Genomic DNA, 21,274 nt, shown 5'->3' on the forward strand with positions numbered 1-21,274 from the left:
CTCTCTCACATCCTTGTTTGAATAACCAGGAACCGAGGGCTTTTGGAAAAACTGCTTTTGCATTTTCGTCAACACAATATATGTATCTGCAAGAAATTAATCTGAACCATAGGACAAGTTGTTAGCTCAGTTCATAGTGGATGTCCACCATTCAACCAGACTCATTTCCTTCAGACTTGTCTTTTGACAAAGCTTGCTGCATTCTCTTAACCGGCACACACCAATTCTGTTCACAATGCGATACCTCCCCCAAAAGCAATATACATATTTGAAGAGGAAAGTACAATATTTCATTATTAGGAATGTGAATAAGAGAATGATAATTAAATTATGACCTTCTATAGGACAAGGAATTCTCATATCACAAAGGAATTTGTGTTGCAACATGGTAATAAATCACATCTTTTGAGCTTTTTTGAATTACAATTGATAGAGTCTTTATGAACTCCCAGACATCTTAGAGCCCGGTGATAAAACACTGCCAATTGGCCAGGGTGGATATTTTATTAAGGGTTAGAGAATCCAAATGTTATAAAGCTGATTTGGATTTCTCATAAATATAATTAACTGGCTGTTCCCCTAAAGCATTTACTTGCAGAGCACTGTTGAGGGCAGCTTGTAACCCTGATAAAAAGCCCATTTACACCTTGACAGCAAACAAGGAGCTCTGGTTTTTAAGCATGTAACTCTCTTAAGCCAAACAATCCTGTTTAACTTTCCTATTCCACAAGATAACAAGTTATTATGAATGCAAACAGAAATGCAGGCGCAGCTTCCATTATGCAACGCTTGAGTTCTTTAGGACAATTCTGCCCAATGTTGCATGCTCTGTAGCAACTAAAGCTACAAACCAGAAGAATGCACCCGCCTATAATGGTTTGCTCCACTGTACCTCCTCCCCTTGCCATCTCCTTAACACAAGTAAAGAATTATAATGGCTTTTCTTAGGCAGCTGGTGTATCCTTTAAATTAACAGAATAGTTTTGTGGCATAAAGTTGTTTTTCCTCACTTAGATTGAGAGAGCTGAAAGGACAAAACACTCACTACGATGCAATAATCTTTATTGTCATTGTTCCATGCAGAACAACGAAATTGAAAATCTACATCAGACATTCAGAAAGCAACAAGCCAGCTATCCCAGCCTGGTTAGCCCCCTAAAAACTTTGATACCCCATAATTAAATACAATATACTCCCATAGAGACAACCTTACACTGCGTTTAAAACCAAAATCGCACTTGAATAGAAACTGTTTCTCAGGCGGCTAGTCCTAGTCTTTATAACCCTGTACCTTCTTCCAGAAGGCAGAAGCTGAAAGAGATAATTTCCGGGGTGCGCACTATCCTGCACTATCTCTACAGCTTTCTTATGGCACCTGGAAGCATAGATTTGATCCAAGGTGGGAAGAGTGCACCCAATTATTCTCTCCGCAGTCTTTACTACCCTGGACAGCATTGTTTTTCCCCTGACCGTGCAGCTCCCAAACCACACACAGAGAGTTAATACACTCTCAACAGTACAATGGTAAAATGTCATCAACAGGTCCTTTGAGAGATATTTTTCCGGAGGATTCTCAGAAAATATAACCTCTGCTGTGCTCTCTTCATCAGGTCTTTGCTGTTTTCTCCCTTGCAAAGTGATCAAAGAGAAATCCCAGGCTGTACCAAGACACATATGGCAAAGATGGCAGAACTGTTAGGAAGAGTTTTCCAGGGACTGATCCGAATTCTCTTTTCCCTGCCCTGCACTGCCTGTTAATGAATACAGGATTCATTGCTCAAAAATATAGCATAAACTCAGGCATAAACACCATGAATTCTGGTAGATGGTGAATGTGTCAACCAACTCCTCACAGGCCACATATATTGCTGCTGGAAGATGGGTTCTGGTGTTCATGGGAGCACGCCACATGCAGGATGTTAGAGCTTCTCAATCAGGACATTAGCAAGGGCAAAACTGAATCGCAGTGACAATCTCTGCAATGTTCAGATGCATTCATTGGAAATAAAATGAGTCTTGCAACCAATATTCAGGACATTCGTGAAATAAAACAGGCTCTGCCTTTTGGAAACCCTTCCCTAATCTTTGCTCAATAGGTCACTTCACTTTCATCTCGGTACTCTTGACATTTAAAGGTATATGATACAGAAAAGCCATGTCAGCATTAACTAATAATACTAGTATGTACTAGCCGATCAAAAGGTCAAAGTGCCACTTCTTGTTGCATTCCACAATTTAATATGGTGGAGTTATGAAACTCCTTAAGATCAGATTATTACCTTCAGTTTCCTACAGCTTTTAAGGTTCACAGTAAACACAGGGCTCACCTTGATAGTGGCTTGTGCTAAGAGCTTCCATACTTTCTTTCTTCATCATGAAAGGACATTCTGTTCACATTTAAAGGCAAATGTATCAAATTCCCACTTTCCAAAGCACTATGAGAACCGAAACACAGCCATCCTTTAAAATTCGCAGTTATCCACATTTTGTGATGCAATCCTCCAACCAAACAATGTTTGCAAAAATGCATATATTAGGGGAAAGGCTGCAATAACAAATAACATACTAGGGAAAAGAACACGCAGAAACACATCTTATTCCGAAAGATTGCTTTCACAAATGTGACCGAATCAAAAACTACATCTGCATTAAAAAATGTGTTTATTGGGATAAATTCATCTTGAAATGCTAATGAATTTTCATGAGGATTTTTTTAAAAAAGTAGATTGCAGCAGAAATGCAGAGAACTGAATTTGAGATTGGAAAGGTGAGAAACTGAGGCAACCAAAGCTGGCAGGTTCTTCCCTCCCTTCATTTTCCAAATGGGGAGATATATGGGAGACCTTATCTACATTGCCCAGAGCTCACTGAAGGAAGGGTGGGATACAAATGTGACAAATTAAAAGGGACCATCAAATCACTGAGGGAGAATAAATTTCCCCTCCTCTCCCCACACCCCTTCCCTCACTTTGTCATGTGTCTAAGCAGCAGGTAATTGAGAAACTGCTTTCTCCATGATCTATGCTTTGCACTTCTCAGTTCAGTTGATCTCCACTATGGAGCCTAATGGGGTACATCAGTGTTTCCCAACCTTGTGCCTCCAGCTGTTTTTGAACTACAACTCCCATCATCCCTGACTAGCAAGACCAGTGGCAAGGGATGATGGGAATTGTAGTCCAAAAACAGCTGGAGGCACAAGGTTGGGAAACACTGGGGTACATCACTTGGGCTGAGATAAGAAATGCTGGAAACCATTAGTGCAGTCTAAACCTACCGAGCTGAGCAAATATGTGTGCGCACCATAGGATTTCTTCAACGGCAGGATTCTCTGAGGAATCCTGGTGTGGGGCAGTGACAATGGGTGGCTCAGTTTCACTCCCGTACTGGATGGCATGGGGCCATTAAGTTCCCTGTTACATGAAATTATGACAAAATACTGCAAGAGTTTGTGATAAAGCTGCTGGGATTTATAACTAAACTGGACTTGCACCCTTATGAGTTTGGATAGTGGAACTATTACTGTATTTATTTTATTTTTTGTACAATTTGGCAACATACTTCTCTTGCATACTTTAACTGCTGCATAAAAATTAAAAAATAGAGTTTGAAAGTTACCCTTGAAGAACATTATATTTACCTGCAATAAATAAACACATTAATAAATATATATATTTTTAGAAAAGTCAAGGTGACCAAACTAAATAGCAACCATTTTGTCAAACAGCTCTGAAACACCTAGCCAGGCAGCTGTTCCTACTCTTCCTTGTCGCTGGTGAGAACAGAGAAAGAGATTAAAGTGGGTCAGAAATTGTCAAATTCTCCTTCAGTGGCTCAATACTCATTCTGTAGTGAGGATGACCTCATGCTGTTGCTGGCTGTGACCCTAACCTCAGCTGGTAGAGAAAGAGGACACAGAAACATGGTACTTCAAAAGTTGAAAACAAAAAAGAATATACGAAGGGAGAGAAAGCTTTGTGCCATCAAAAGGTTTGACAGTGTTTCTTTGCTTCCTCCTCAATTTCCCTTTGCCCGGTATATGAATGGTTGGACTTTTCTCCCCTTGGGGCAAATCTAGCATTACAGATCTTGGTCAAAATTCCAAATATCACTCCATACTTAAAACTACAGTGTTTTCCTGTTCCCCATCTTTTTGTGAATTGTAAGACATTCAAGAGAGAGCCTTTTACAGAACAGAGCACACCAGGAACTTAATACTGCCTTCTGTCATGAGATTCTCATACATTACAAATGTAAAGGATGCTCAGACAGAAAGAATGAACAAACACAACAGACATTCCAAAGCAACATCAATTCAGCGCTTGGAATATCCTAAGAGCCATTTATGTCAACAAGAAACCTCTTCACTAAATGTTATTTATTCTTCTCATCCTTCCTCCATGAGCTGAGGGGAAGTTAGCCCATTTTACCACCACAACAACCATTTTAGATAATGGGCTAAAACCAGAGTGGAATGTGGCCCCCCATGCTTTTAAACCAGGCCCTCAGGACCCTCCCCAGGCTACAACCCTCACTGGCCTTGCTCCATGCCCCACCCAAATGCTTCTTCCTGCCTGGAATGCATCCAGGTAAAGCCAGAGTGGTGTAGTGGCTGGAATGCTGAACTAGGAGTGATGGACTAAGTCCTCTAGAGGTGGATGGGAATGGCACTTTGCAGAGTTCTCTCTGATTTACATCCAGAACATTGTGTTGGTTGCTGTTGTTACGTGCAGCAGCAAAAATTAAAAAAGCCGTAGGGGGAACCAAAGAACCTGTGCTACTAACCCTGCAAATGGTGAGCTCCACCCCAAGAAATTGCTGGAGAATTTACTCTCTCACTGGAGAAATTTGGCAAGATGGTCTCCTCCAATTCATCTGCTCACAATTACAGTGGAGAATTTTGAAAGGCCATTTGAAAGCTCAAAACGCACTGTTCTGATGCAGAGCAGCAAAGTAAAATAAGCGTTACAGCAAATGTATTTTGACAGTTCTGATTTTTTCCTCTTTTTTGGTGCAGCACCTTTTCTGAATATTGGGGGGAGGCGAAATCCCATCATCACCCTGCCACCCACTCAGAAGCTATTCAGGTTACTTTGCCTCCAGTGGTGTAGCATGGGTTGCCAGTGCCCAGGGCTGTGTGGAGGGCTGGATGGGAGGGAAACGGATGGAGTACGCAGGCACATTCAACTGCCTAACAGCATCCACGTCACCCAGGAGATCACAGCCACAGAGAAAAGAAGAGTTGTTCTGTTGTCTGGAGAAGTCCCCTCCTGGTTTACATGGAGCAGCTGTTTTCAGTGGAGCCCACGGAAGGAAGCACACAGCTGTATTGAGGCAGCTCTGGGTGTTGAAATTTTGTGCCCCTAATCATTTTGTGCATGGGACAACCAGCCCTGTGGGTCCCCCCATCTATGCCACTCTTTACCTCTTCCTTATGTATATTGTCAATATCTACCAACCTATTTGCAACCAGTTTTCTGGCGTGGCAAGAAGGCTGAACAGCTGCCACTTGCTTGACACCATCTGCTTATCTAAGTACTGCAACCACCTCTCCTTTGTCTAGGGCTGGGTCCTGCATTTTGGGGGATGGCATGTTAAAAGCTATTTAGGTTTGCTCTCAAGATAAGCCCCCATTGGTTCTATTATAAACAACCCCTTATGGCTCCGAGTGTCAGTGCCTCCTTTCCTACATTCTGCCAAAGAGAGTCATTTCCTGTTGGAGCATTTCTAAAAGCAATTATGCTTTCCGTGTTTGCTGTTCCAGAGAGATTTCCTCTAAAAGCCTGCTCCATCTTGAAGTTGGTTTGCATCTTGGGCCACTTGCTGGCACTTTCTCACAGCTGCCTTTGCTCCACCACCTGGATCATTTCCATCATCCGCTTCTTCATCCTGAGGCTGCAACAAACTATGGTGCTGTGCCAGCTTCATCACTACTGTAGCATGCCATCTGGAGCAGGGGCAGCCTTTTCGTAGCCCCTGTGGTCTTCCCCTGCCTTTGCCTCTTTCAGTATGGGACTGTGGCCATGCTGCTTGTGTGAGAGAAGGAAGAATGCCTAGAGCTAGGAGAATCGGAGGTCATCAGCTGAGTGTCCCTTACTTTTAGACTGTGCACAAAATCTTGAATTAGCACGACTGCAATTACATCCCCATGACAATTATTAGAATATGCTACCTTATTCAAAATTGCGCATACAGTTGGCACTTCCTCTTTATTTCAAACTAGGAGGTCTCTTCGCTCTTCCAATATATACCCCACATATAGGAGAACAGGAAAACTGAGGTATTCCTACACTCAATCCTAATATATCTGTGCTTACATGTGGCTCACCTTATTATGCATTCTTGCTATTAACAAAGCAACCTCATGCAGGTATAACTCAAAACTGAGGCATAGCATTAGAAGCTTGGGCAAACGCAACTCAATGGTGTTATGCTGGAAAGTGGCAATCATTTCTCCTACGTGGGCAGTTATCTTTCCACAAGGGCCAACATTGATGCCAAAATCCAGCATCGCCTGAGCTCTGCAAGTGCAGCTTTCTTCCAACTGAAGTGCAGAGTGTTTGAGGACCAGGACATTCACAGGGAAACCAAAATGCTTGCTTACAAAGCTATTGTACTACCAGCCTTACTACTGCTTGTGAAACATGGACCACTTATAAATGCCATCCCAAACACCTCAAAAGATTCCATCAACGGTGTTTCAAAAAAAAAAAAAATTACATTGGGAAAACAGGCAAACTAATTCCAGTGTACTGGAAGAAGCTGTAATCTTTCAGCTTCTGCCTTCTGGAAGAAGGTATAGCGTTATAAAGGCCAGGACTAGCCACCTGAGAAACAGTTTCTACACAAATGCAATTCTGGTTCTAAACGCAGTATAAGGGGTCTCTATAGTATAGTGTATTTTAAAATGGGGTTTTAGAGTTTTTAGGGGGTTTTGAATGTTTTATGTAGTTTTTATGTAGTTTTATGTAGTTTTGTGGTAGTTTTATGTAGTTTTTATGTAGTTTTATGTAGTTTTTATGTAGTTTTTCAATTTCATTGTTCTGCATGGGACAATGACAATAAAGATATCGTATCGTATAGTAGTTAGTACTCTGTGTTGTGGAAGAAGCAAATATTACCAGTGTTGAATCAATGATTTTTCAGAGTCAACTTCGTTGGACTGGTCATGTTGTTCAGATGTCTGATTATTGTCTTCCAAAGGAACTACTCTATTCTGAACTTAAAATGGAAAGCATAATGCTGGTGGTCAACAAAAGAGGTTTAAAGACTCTCTCAAGACAAATCTTTAAAAATGTAGTATAAACACTGACAACTGGGAAACACTGGCATGTGAGTGCTCCAATTGAAGAACAGCCTTTAGCAAAGGTGTCATGGGCTTTGAAGACGCTCGAACTCAGGAAAAAAGGGAGAAATGTGCTAAGAGGAAGGCACGTTTGGCAAACCCTCACCGTGATCAGCTCCCACCTGGAAACCTATGTCCTCACTGTGGAAGGGCATGTGGATCCAGATTTGACCTCCACAGTCACTTATGGACTCACAGTTAAGACCGTGTTCATGGAAGACCATCTTACTCGGCTATGAGTGATCACCAAAGAAAAAGAAAGAAAATAGGGATTTTAAACAAGTGGTTGATACATTTTTCTTTTTCTAAAAGAATAAATAAAGGCTGTAATTCAGACTTCAGTCTGTAGATTTCCTTGAAAAAAAACACACACCAAGCAAAGGAGGAAGCAGGGGGATGGAAGCAAACATTTTATATGCTCTATCACATCTGAGATAAAAAATTTAAAACCCTGAAGTCAACCATGAAATTAGTGACAAACAGCAATCTATGTCTGCTCAAAAACAAAAACACCTGAGCTTCTTAAAAATCTCTGCTTAAAATCTCCGTCTCACAAAAATCAATATCCCTACATGAAGATTCCTCCAGCTCCTCCAAGGAAAGGCTCTTTTTATTTTAACTCTACAGATGATATTCTCATTAAAAAATAATATAAATAGAATGCAGTCAACAGAAAAGGCTTAAAGGCTCATCCAATTTCTTTGGGCTACTGGGATCTGTCTCTTTGCACACAAGTAAACAGACCAACCCCCCAGCTTAGCGGTTTTATTTCAACATTGTTGCCATACGCATTGTGAGCGTTTCTCAGCAAAATCAGGATGCCTGCTGCAAATTTATCCCATATACCCAGGGCTGGCCCAAGACCTTTTGGTGTCAGAGATGAAACCAATGCTTCCCCTTTCCTTGGAGGCTAATCCGAGGCTAATCATCTCAGGTTGCCTCACTGGTATGCCAGCCATGCTGGGGCAGAAAGCTAGCTTAGGGGCTACAGGGCAAACCACATGCCACACCTTTCTGGCCACTTTCCACCCCTCAGAATTTGCCATGTGAGGCAGCTACCACACTCTGCCTCAAGGTAGGACTGGCCCAGCATAAACCTTCCTGACTGAAGACCAGAACCAACTGGAAAAGCTTTTCCGAGGCTGTACAGGTGCAGGTATGCATGAGGGGATGCTCTTCCACGAAAATTCAGATAGATGTAAAGATGGCAGGGAGAAGGCGAGATTGAATCCACTTCCTAGGTCACACTAGCTTTCTATATTCAGATATATTTTTTCCCCATGGAGGACTGTTCAACCACTAGATCAGTCCAGTAAAAGCTTTACCAGTGTACTGAACTTTTGTTCCTCAATTACCACAAGAAGAAGATGCACTAAAATTCAAAGAACATCCTTCAGCTTCATCTCATTTTTAGGTGACAGATTTAACAGATCCATATAAATACAGCACAGGAGGTGTAACCCAGACTCAGGGCACCAGAATCTCGGTCCAAAATTCTGGTTAAAGAAAGCTGATCAAAGATGTAGACCACACTGGCCAACTAATGGCCAAGAGGGCACACCCAACCCCCAGAGGGTTAATTGGGTCCCCCCCAAAGCCCTCCCCATGCATGTTTGGTTTGTTTGCTGTAAAATAACTTTTTAAGCATTATCTTTTCCCCACTGTCATATCTAACTGCTTTGCTAGGTAAAGGTAAAGGGACCTTTTCAACAAAATTGAAAATCTACATCATTCAGAAACCAACAAGCCTGCTATCCCAGCCTGGTTAGCCCCCTAAATTTTTTGATACCCCATAATTAAATACAATATACTCCCATAGAGACTACCTTAAGGTAAAGGTAAAGGAACCCCTGACCATTAGGTCCAGTCGTGACCGACTCTGGGGTTGTGGCGCTCATCTCGCTTTACTGGCCAAGGGAGCCAGCATACAGTTCCGGGTCATGTGGCCAGCATGACTAAGCCGCTTCTGGTGAACCAGAGCAGCGCACGGAAACACCGTTGACCTTTCCACTGGAGCGGTACCTATTTATCTACTTGCACTTTGAGGTGCTTTCAAACTGCTAGGTTGGCAGGAGCAGGGACTGAGCAATGGGAGCTCACCCTGTCGTGGGGATTCAAACCGCCGACCTTCTGATCAGCAAGTCCTAGGCTCTGTGGTTTAACCCACACCGCCACCCACGTCCCTGCTCTGCTAGTGGTGCCCAAATGCCCTATAGTCCTTTAAACGATTCATAAGTGGAATCAGCACTGGCACGTCTTTATTTCCAAGCACTCCTGCTGCCCTTGAAAGCTGTTGTTATTTGTGCTTACAGTAGCTTTCTGCTTTGTTTTCTCTCGGGAACCATCAGGAACCATCATGTCTCTTCATCAGGGATGGGAGCCAGCCCGCCAGCCCCAGCCAAGGGCAAAACTGCCAGCAAGAGGGGGCAAGTGTATTAGAGGTTTGAACTGAGCCAAGGAAAAGAAGGGAGGGCTGGAAAAGAAAGTGGACTGGAGGAGGAGGAGCAGAAAACACTCTCCTAGCATAGTTGCCAGCAGAGAGAATCAACTCCAATAGGGAGGACAGAATTATAACCCTAAATCTAGGCAGGGCATGTTGCAGGCATGTGAACACATGTGGGGAGAGGGGTGTGCAATAAAACAGAATGATGCAACGTGGGAGGTTGGTAAAAAGCTCTCAGCTTCTTGTGGATGACAAGAGCAGGGAGACCACCTTGCCAAATATTCTCCAGGGAAATAGTTGAAGGGGGGGGGGACCACATTCAAAAATTGTCAAAAAAAATCTCTTCTGATAAATACTGGATGAGATTTTCCCTCTCAACTCTGTAACCTTGAGCACTTCACCAGAAAGGGATCCAGCACAAAGGAAAAAGAGATTAAAAAGAGGGAGATAAAAATAGCTCTAATGCACCACACAAGCACATACGCAAAAGTCAGCTGCAAGAAGTGGAAAGTTCCTAACGCATTCAACTCTGTCTTTATTAAGAGGGGAAATATTCAGTTCAGTCTATCATGGAACCTGCACAATGAAAAGCTACAGACTGAGGAAATTTCAAAAATATATGTATGAAATTACTGTAGTATGTATCTCCCCCTCCTTTATTTTTATTTTTAAAAAAGAAGGAATAACATGAATAACTACCCTTGTTAAAGATGCTGTCAAAACACACTGGGAAAATTTTCCCTCAATTTCTGAATGGAACTGACAATCCATACCCTAAGATGCCATTGCTGCATTATTCCACTGCTTCAGCACATGGGATTATGCTATGCAAATTAGCTGCCATAATTAGGTTGATAACAACACATTCCAAACATAGCTTCCTTGTGACAACTTCTTCGGGACAATTGTTGATCCTAAAGAGGACCCAAATCTGACAGCCATGCAGCAATATTACTGCCACACCACTAAAAATTATGTTGTTATTAATTAATTCCATGTACAATTATTGTTGTTTCTAAACCATGCTAGTTATGACAAAGCAAGTCATAGAGAAGTCACAAAAGAGAGGCTTTAGCGTGCAATATCTCCAGGCAACAGAAGAAGCAGAGATGACAATTTACCATGTGATAACTTCCTAGAGACGAGGGCTTTTTTTCAGCCAGAACTTGTTGGAACTCAGTTCCGTCACCTCTCAGGGGGGCACCACTGCCATTCTAAGGGAATGAAGGAGGTGTTCATGGTGAGTTCCAGCACCTCTTTTTCAAGAAAAATCGCACTGCTAGAAGTCATTGCATATGGAACACACAAGCAATATGTCTGTGGACAGCTGGTAGGGTGTGCTCACATGCCCTACCACCCCCCAAGGTGCTCTTGTTCAGTGACACTGACCTTGTTGAGAGGGGAAGGTCTGCAGGGGGTTTCTACTTGCAATCACTTATACAGAAGTAGAACCCTCCATGTGATCATGGATAAAATAGCATCGCCGATTGCATGGAATTTTCTTCCTCAATCAACATGAGGAAAGTAATGGACACAGCAGATGGGGTGGCCTGCATGGGGAAATTGGGAGCAGGGTTTCTATGCACGTTCCATCCACCCATGAATGCAGTGGTTGGAGTGTTGGACCTGGGAGACCAGGGCTCAAATCCCCACTGGGCCATGAAGCTCACTGGGTGACTTTGGGCCAGTGACTGCCTCTCAGCCTAATCCACCTCCTCACAGGGTTGTTGTGGGGATTAAATGAGGAGGGTACACCACCTTGAGCAACTTGAAGGAAAAAGTGGGATACAAATGCAGCAAATAATGCAATAATAATAATCCACATATATGGCATTGATACGTTGATGCCTTCAGTGAGCTGATCATCGGTAATGATCCTGTTTAGTGATGAAAAAATCTTACTGCACCCCTGCTTCCTTGGATTGGGACCAGATGCAGAACCATATTGCCTCACTTAGCAGGGCAATAATGGTGACTGACTAGATAGTCTGGTAAATTACATCTTGGTACTTGGCCATACAACCATCAACCTATCTCTGGGCAATGCCATTGGTTTCCATGGAGAAGCTACTCAAAGGCCTTTCATCTTGTTTGACTGAACCATCTGTGGACCTCTCACTTCCCTTCACATTGCCAGTGAAAGTCTACTTAGTATTGATCCAGCGCAGATTCCAATGTATAGTTAGCAGAGTAAAAACTTAAACACGTTGCAAGATTCCCAAAAAATAGACTAGAGGCAATTATATTTCATCCAGCAGAGCTTCACTGCTACTGAAGGCAAATGAGCATAATGGTCACAGTTCTAATACATTCAGGATTGGCACTGTCCATAAGAAATCCCGTTGCAGCAGATTTAACTTAAAACTTACAATAACTTATAATAAGTCAAAAACTTAACACTATAGCATACAGAACACCACACCAGACGGAAAAGAGATACAAAGAGAAAGTGAGAAACCAATGCTCTTTCTGGCCCTACTATTGTAGTCAGCATGACCTTGACAGAAAGAGATTAACAGAACCAGTTTAAACCAGCTGTACTCAGCTTCTCTGAAGGAACAACCCAAACATCATGAACCTTCTGCTTGCTTCTTTCACACAGAGATTCCAGAAGCTTCTTGGACCCTCTTGAATTAAGTAGAATAGGAAATATCTCTACACATCAGATCAATACTATCTGCACTAAGAAATGCATCAATGATTCACCTTATATCATCAAGACCATTGGTCCAGCCTAATCCAATACTGTTCTCTGACTAGCAGCAGCTAAAGAAGATAGAGGTATTTCCGAGACTTGCTACCCAAGATCTGCTACCTGGAGATGAACTAGGGACCTTTGCCATATTAAGTTCGACCATTAAGCTTTGGTGGTTTTTCTGACAAGAAATTACAAATCCAACATTACTGGTAATCAGAGTGAATGGAAAATATATAGGATACCAGAGATACAATATTAGAGATACAGTTCATAGATAGGTGATAGAAAGATATGGATACAGTGTACCCTCCAGTACCAAATCTCCACTGGATAATTTCACTGCTGTGAAAAAAGGAAAGCTAAATATGGGGAATTCACTTTGTGCTCTGCTTGTTTTAAACTGCAGGTCTGTTATTGTACCCTGGTGGCAAAAAATTCAATAATACAGGTTGAGGTAGTTACCAGGATACTGTAATGAGGTCTGGTTTTTTTATTTAATATCTTCCTAATAATTTACTACATTAATGAAATTTGTAGAGGATAATAAATTAGGAGGAGTTGTGACCATCCATTCAGTAGGCAGAAACACAAAGAGAACCAAAAAAGATTAATAGGCAGAAGACAGCAACATGAGATTCAATTTAAAGAGAGAGGGCGGAAGACACAAAAAGCCATCTAGGGAAATATAATCCAGAACACAAATAATGCAATGGGGGACAGTAGGGCAGAAACAGGGGAAAGAGACCTAAATGGGCAATAGTAGCACAACATTGAGCAGACTTAACAAGCATTATGCTTAAAAGAGATCCACCCACAACAAATAGATCATTAAATGTTTATTTACCCTAATGTCTTTTTCTTTTCGTTATCCGGTTTTTGGTGCTGACGCAGTAACTTTCTGGGCCCCAGTTGCATCATATCGTGGCTCTGGTCAGTGAGGAGACTGGACCCTGCTGCAATAGAACAAATAAAACATACCTCAAGAAAACCTCTCACGCATATCTTGGTGAATCTTTGATGTCTGTATTTGACATCCTCTGTAGTACTGCATGATGGGTTGCATGCGACAATATTTTATATCTGAGAGCATTTGCTAGGTAACATGCTACCGTTTTTGACAAATTATCCCTTATGTTGTTTGGGATTTGATGCATCTCAAAATCAAAAGCAGCAAGAGAGAAGTTGAAACTTTGAACTCGGGAAAAAATCAATTTTTTGGTGAGCTTTCAATATTTGCTTCACCTTATTTGGTACTTAAAACGTATTGAAGGATCTGTAGGGCCAACATAGTTATACTTTGGAAGCACGTCAGAATTAGGGATGTCCTGAAACACAACAAGAGATTCCTCAAGGCCTCACTGAAATAGCATATTGTAATCTTACCATCTATATTTATAATAGTGTTTATTAAGGCACACTCCTTCATTGTCTTCCAAGACAGAAAGATGCCGACAATTATGGATAGACCTTATATAATCAGTCAGCAATAATTTCCAATAAATGGCAGCCCTATTCTATCAAATGTTTCTTTTACTCCAGGCACTTGCTACCTCCTAAGCTGTAGAAGGCTGGACTTGCAAGTACAGTCATACCTCGGGTTAAAGTTGCTTCAGGTTGAGCGTTTTCAGGTTGTGCTCCACGGCGACCTGGAAGTAACGGAATGCGTTACTTCCGAGTTTCGCCACTCGCGCATGTGCAGACGCTCAAAATGATGTCATGTGCCTGCGCAGAAGTGTCAAATTGCGACCCACGCACATGCAGACACGGGTTGTGTTCTCTTCAGGATATGAACGGGGCTCTGGAACGGATCCCGTTCGCATCCAGAGGTACCACTGTATTTAGAGCTGAGCACCTGAGCGACCAAGAATCATGCCAATGCAAATGTTCTAACAATCATGGTTAAAGTCAATGTGCAAAAAAAAAGGCCAGAGAGAGGAGAAGAGAGAGCACATTCCTAAGCCTTGATGCTGCTCTTCAGCCTGTACTTTGCAGGGAGACAGCAGCAAGCATCGTTATAAGAAAAACTGCTCCTTTTCCCTTATGGGGTACCCAAGAGCTTGTACGGAGGTTCTCTATTGGTAGGAGAAAATAATAGAGGCCAACCAGAGAATATTGAGAAGCAAAACAGCTAGTAAGCATGATCTTTATTAAACTGTTGCAACAGGGTGCTCTCTCGCTCTCTCTCTCTCTCACACACACACACACATACACACACCCCACGCAGAAGGGAGGAGGAACCCAGAACAATGGTGTGAAGCCCTTATATAGACTTTTGAAATTGCCACCCTGTAGCTCAAGACCACCCCTCAATACATCATACATACATCACAGAAGGGGCAGTCTATAGCAGAATCCTGTCTGGCAGGAAACCTGTTAATGGGTTTACCTGGACAGCCTGGCCATTCTTTTGTGATGGTAAATACTTAATTCCTGAGTCCAGGTCACAGGCTCACCCTATTCATACACAAATGTGCCCTGAAGGCAGGATTTGTGAGCACAGAGACATTGGGGAGGCTTTTCCCATTTCCATCCAAACTGCAGAGGAATATTTGAGGTCACTGAAAGAGCTTTAGGACTGTTTTCCTGTACTGTTTTCAGACATGTGGTTTATATATTTATGTATAAGTTTGCCTGAACATTTATTTTATATCTTAGAGCTTATAATTCTCAAAACAGCATGAATTAGGCCCTAGTAATAAAAAGCATGAACTATGTATTACAACCAACTTCCCAGCAACTCTGTTGTAAAGTTCAGCTGGATCAATTTTCAGCCAAGTTTCAGTTTTTCAGGCCAAATGGTCACTCTGAACAAATGTACATCACACACACACACACACACACACACACACACACAAAACAGTCAAGAATTCCAAGGCTAAACACAATGCAAGACAGTCAAGCTATTATTGGCGCTAATTAGCGCTACTGCAAATCATATCATTCTTAAAATGTGGCCAGCAGAGCTCTGAAAAAGGCATGGAATTATTTCCCAGCCCTGAAAACATGAAAGAAAGAAAGAAAATCAAAGCAGCCACTTTCAATCTGCTCCACACAACTAAATGAAATCCTTCATCAGTGCAAAAGGGCAAAAATGCATCAGCGGCAATTGAAAAGCGAGCTGTAATTCACAGATCCAAACACTCATTACAAAACTGATGAATGAAAAGCGTGTGTTTGAACAATACTAAGCAAGGGAAGAGAGAGACATTAAAGGGGGAGGGGTCAAAATCATGACACATGAGACGGCACATTCTCACAGTGTGGTTATCCAAGAGAACATTTGAAGTTCCTTCAGCTAATGAGGGATGGTCCGCACATGGCCAGAACATGGAAGACATACATGAAATAAATTTCATGCCTTTGTTTGCATACACTTTTGGGCCATGTATACATTTCCTTGTTAAGAACAAACCCTGTGAATAAATGCCTATGTACACAAATTTCATTTATTTGAACCATACATCTCTTTTCACAGAAGAAAGCATCACACAAGAGATCACATCAGAATCTATTTACCGTATTTGTGGCATTTTCATCCTGCCTTCACAATACAGTGGTACCTCGGGCTACATACGCTTCACGTTACATACGCTTCAGGTTACAGACTCCGCTAATCCAGAAATAGTACCTTGGGTTAAGAACTTTGCTTCAGGATGAGAAATCACACAGCAGTGGCACGACGGCAGTGGGAGGCCCCATTAGCTAAAGTGGTGCTTCAGGTTAAGAACAGTTTCAGGTTAAGAACAGACCTCCAGAACGAATTAAGTTCTTAACCCAAGGTACCACTGTACTAAACTAAATAAATGATACCACATGTTGAGTGACAAAGTCCTCTTAAGGCAGGTGGAAGTTGATGGCATAAGCTCCCTGGCCTGGGTCCCCTCGCTTCTGTCTTTGCTCAGGTCACAAAGGTCAGAAGCAGCTCCAGGTGAGATGGTGGAGGGGCTGCCACAGAAGTTCTCTCAGGCTGTTGATGGTTCTGTCAGGAGCCAATGGCTTGGGCTCCCTATCCTTGCAGGTCATGAGTGTAGACCCAGTTTCTACATGCCATGAGGGAGGGTCTACAGGTTCACTTTCTTGCCGCATCACGCAGAGTACAAACTCTTCCAGATGCTACCAAAGTTGCTCTGTTCCAACAGGTCCATTTTTGTCATGCCAAAGTTTGCCCGGAATATCAAGGAGTCATGTCATTCATTGGAAACATGTGGTTTATTTCTGCTGATGTTACCAAAATAGGACAAGATGTTACATTTCTGAAGTGATTCCCACACCACTAGGAGTGGACAATTTTTGGTTTCTCTCCATTTCTTCTTTTTTAAAATCTTAAATTCAATTCTGCACATTTCCATATCAGCTCTCTCTCTCTCTCTCTCTCTCTCTCTCTCTCTCTCTCTCTCTCTCTCTCTCTCTCTCTGTGTGTGTGTGTGTGTGTGTGTCTGTCTGTCTCTTCCTTGTTAGGACTTTATACACATTTTCCTAGGCAATTTTGCCTAATATACATACAGTATTCTTGCAAGCCATTTTCCCTAATATAATTCACTTTTGTATGCTGTTTTCACTTATCTATGTACTTTTTTATGCATGGTTTCCCCTAAGATGTGCATCCATGTACACATTTTGGGGTTGGAGAACTGCACCACAAAATTCAGACACCATGCAAATTTCAAAAGACAGCTGCATTTCAGTTTGTATATTGTTTTGGGAAGTGCGAATAACATAGGTTCACATTAAAAGGTGAACTGAACTGAATTTCTTCCCTGGCAATCTATGAATCATATGAGCAATATATGAAATTGCACAGATGTGTTCACAAGTCACTTGCATTACATCCCCTCTAAGTTTTGGATTACAGTAAGCTAACATGAAACTGCTGCTTTTGAATTATGGTGCTGGAGGAGACTCTTGAGAGTCCCATGGACTGCAAGAAGATCAAACCTATCCATTCTGAAGGAAATCAGCCCTGAGTGCTCACTGGAAGGACAGATCGTGAAACTGAGGCTCCAATACTTCGGCCACCTCATGAGAAGAGAAGACTCCCTGGAAAAGACCCTGATGTTGGGAAAGATTGAGGGCACAAGGAGAAGGGGATGACAGAGGATGAGATGGTTGGACAGTGTTCTTGAAGCTACCAGCATGAGTTTTACTAAACTGTGGGAGGCAGTGGAAGACAGGAGTGCCTGGCGTGCTCTGGTCCATGGGGTCATGAAGAGTCAGACACGACTAAATGACTAAACAAGAACAAACATGAAACAGTCACCCTACACATTTCTCCGTTAAATTATCCCTCGTCATTACATAGTGTTTTTTCACCAGTCATATCTCCCCAGTTGGTATATTTCTTATGCTGAAATGATTAGTGCAAAGTCATGTTTTGGTTTATGGTTACGTTCTACTGGATGTTGATTTGAAAATTCAATAAAATATTTTTAAAAAAATACAGAATGCCAAATACATGGAGGTTATCTTTAGGGCTTCTTGCATTTCTCTTCTTCTGTACCTGAGCTGCAATGTAAGGCAAAGCTATCAGTGTGAGAGGAGATTGGAATTCTGAGCAGATATTCATAAGGAATGAATCAGGTAATCTGAAAGAAAATGTCACACTAAGATTTTGAAGTAAGTTGTTAATATTTGCAAAAGATTTCCTAAAGCTCCAGGGAGACTTAAAACCAATATCAAGGAAAAAAATCAACGTGTGCTGAAAATATCATCATAGAATCTCAATTTTTGCCTGTCCTAGCTGAATCTATTTTTAAAGCCTTCATTATTCAAGGTTATTTTAACATATTTTTCACTTGAGAACTCTAACACATACTAATGGCATTAATTAGAAAAAAACCCACACCAAATCCTTATGCAAGCTGCAGCTGCAATACAACATTGCAGTCTGCATATTTTTGTGTGTGTTGGATTTGGATGACTCAACAAACAGGGCTGGCAAAACACAGCTTGTTGTCCAAAGCAGCTGTGTTGTAGAATTCAAGAGCTCATTCCAGGAGTCCCTGCAGTTGTTACAACTTTGTACCCAAATTCATGTGGGAGTAGGGTCTTTTATAATGACCCCAGGCCAGAGCCAGTAGTGAGTATTTTCAAAATGGCAGTGTGGAGAAACAAGAAGCAGCAGAGCGGTGGCAGCGCAAGAGGCAGTGCTGAAAGCACTTGCCTTTTCCCTTTCAATTAAAACTAAATGAAAAGGCAAAAAGGTTTCTCCCTCTATTTTCTCCATATTGTATCTTATGGCAATTGCTATTGCCAGAGATAAACGAGTTTAAATCTTGGTACAAGTAAGACTTGAAATGAAGGTAATTAAAAGAGTTTTAGTAATGACAGTCCTGTCTGCTTCCTGCTTCATTTGTAATCTTCATCCTCAACATTGTTCCCTGATAAAAGGAAAGATTCAGTGTGTGAATTTTCTCCCTGACACTCTGGACCCAACTCTATTAACAGATAAACACGGCCTTCAACACAGCTACTAAACCATTCCTCAGAATCCTCACTTTTGCAGATTAGAATCTCTTGCTTCTTTCAAAACAACTCATTAGCCATAAACTGGTTAAGAGATAAAAACCTTTCTCCTCAAAGTAGAAACCAAAGGTTTTATCAGTGCTATCCAAGGCCTGTTAACTGCTACCAATAATTATAAAAGAAGTCAATATTCAGTAGAAGTTTCCAACATGGTGCCCTCCAAATGTTGTAGACCACAGGTTCCATCAGCCCTGGTCAGCAGGGACAATGGTCAGGGATTAGGGGAATTGCAGTCTAGCAACATCTGGTTGGCACCACCTTGGCTACTGCTGATATGCACCTTTGGGTGCATCTTGCTCTAACAAGTTTCATTGTTCTGTTAGTTGCACAGTAGCATTAACCACAGACTCTAAATATGGGGTTAGTTACAAAAGAGAGCGGGGCTATGAAGATCAGACTCTATGGGGCAAAGTAAACAGGCTGCAACTTGAGATACAACTGTGAAGGGACTAAACCTGCCCAGTCTTTTTCCTTCAACGGTGCCCAGAATGCACCTCTGTAAGAAGTAAATAGTGAGCATTCACACAACAGAGAAAGCACTTGGTGATACTCTCACAGAAAAGGTAAAATCTACGCTTCGCCCCAGATCCTATATATATAATTTTATTTGCTTTTCTGTTACATACAATAACCATCTAAACATTTCAATAGTCTCGACTTCCCTTCCCCTCCTTCCATGGTTTCTTCAGTTTCCCCTCTACTCCACATATTCTAAATATTCCAAAACTTTCCCCCTCTTCTTCTTTTTGCCTCAATTTACCATATACTGCTGAATCTACTCTAAACTTGCTAACGTATTTACCTGTTTACACTGACTTTTAAAATAATCTACAAATATTTTCCAATCTTCCTTATAAGCCTTCACCCCAGATCCTACTGATGACTACAGTGTACTCATATGATCAACCATCTCTCCATCCAACAGTGGGAGCTGCAGCAAAGATCCTACCTGACCTGTATGTACTCAAAGAGGTCATATGTCATTCAACTGAAGGAGTCAAAGCAGTAGCCCACTACCCAGAAAACATTTTCTGTTGCATATTCAATACAGATGTGGATCAGTGTAACAAAGTCTCTGTGTTCTCTTGAATAATGAAGGCACTATTTAAACATGGTGCCAGAAAGAAAGTGTCATTTTGAAGACAAAGGATCAAAGCAGCATCAATGGCAAGAGAAGCAAATAGTTTGCAATGGGAACCAGACAGATTCCATTTCTTAGGCCTCTGGCATACAATAAAGGGGACAATGGGAAACTTTTTAAATTGCCACAGAATTGAATGAAAAAGAACAAAAATAAGTAAGTACTGCAACACTGCTTCTACCTGAGATACAAGAAATGGAAGATCCCTCCTAATTATTAGAAATAAAACAAAATGCATTTTGAACCAACAAAGAATGTGATGTATTAGCAAGCATGATAGAAGCAAGAATCTACAGAGACACCAAAATTTTGTTGCCAAATGATCCAAAATGGCTGGTACTTGTGAACATGGCATTTTGAAAGAAGAATTGAACAGAGACAGGTGGTAAAAATAATAGATTCCAGGACAGAACACATCAAAATCCTGTATTAAATGCTACAAGAAGCCATAGATATGCACAAAGTTCTTCAATAAGCTCAATGACAAATACAAACCCATCAGAATGTAAGAATATGCATTACATCCACAAAAATAAATGTAAGAAATAGACAAATACCATTGCATAAGAACAGTGAGGAGACCAGCAGATTGTGAAAGGAAAGTTGAGATAATGACCCCGGCAATCTGCAGCTTTGGCACTGTGTGTAGAAGTTATGAAAGAAAAATCATGCTGAATTTCACAAACACTCTATAGCAAAGGAAATCCATATAGCACATCAGAGCGAGATAAACACCAATGGCTTATGCAGAAGTTCAGACATATCCTCTGCAGCAAGGATGAGGAAACCTGTGACTCTCCAAATGTTGTTGGAGGATGATGAAGAGGAGGATTAGAATTTATATGCCACTTTTTGTATATATATTTTTATTAAAATTATCGAACATTCCCACAATAAACTTCAAATCACACAATTACATTGTTTCATAAACTGACTGCCCACCCTCGCCTACAAACCTTTCCTATTATGTTATACCTTTATCCAGCGCTATTTTTCTAGAACAGGAGGTGCTGGAACTCACCATGAACGCCTCCCTCATTCTCTTAGAGTGGCAGTGGTGCCCACTTGTGAGGTGCCAGAACTGAGTTCCTGTGAGTTCCTGCTGAAAAAAGACCTTTATCTATTGCA

The 21,274-nt window shown here is 41.5% G+C and overlaps 1 protein-coding gene across 4 annotated transcripts in view; it reads right to left on the reverse strand.

Moving 5' to 3' along the window:
• Positions 1 to 3,671: 3,671 nt before the first annotated feature.
• LOC309371169 (uncharacterized protein) overlaps positions 3,672 to 21,274 on the reverse strand; it is a 238,664-nt gene continuing 221,061 nt past the window's right edge. For all 4 annotated transcript variants that reach the window (XR_014168836.1, XR_014168837.1, XR_014168838.1 and 1 more), the window contains 3 exons: positions 13,328 to 13,436; positions 10,907 to 10,999; positions 3,672 to 6,056 (listed from right to left, as the gene is read on the reverse strand). Coding sequence is in view for 1 of the 4 variants with exons in the window: in XM_081913849.1 (XP_081769975.1) it covers positions 10,978 to 10,999; positions 13,328 to 13,436 (131 nt within the window). In the remaining 3 variants the exon portion in view is untranslated. The remainder of the gene's footprint in view (positions 6,057 to 10,906; positions 11,000 to 13,327; positions 13,437 to 21,274) is intronic.

The sequence above is a fragment of the Podarcis melisellensis genome, assembly GCF_964234715.1.
Source record: "Podarcis melisellensis genome assembly, chromosome: 5".
In the NCBI taxonomy this organism is placed as follows: domain Eukaryota; kingdom Metazoa; phylum Chordata; class Lepidosauria; order Squamata; family Lacertidae; genus Podarcis; species Podarcis melisellensis.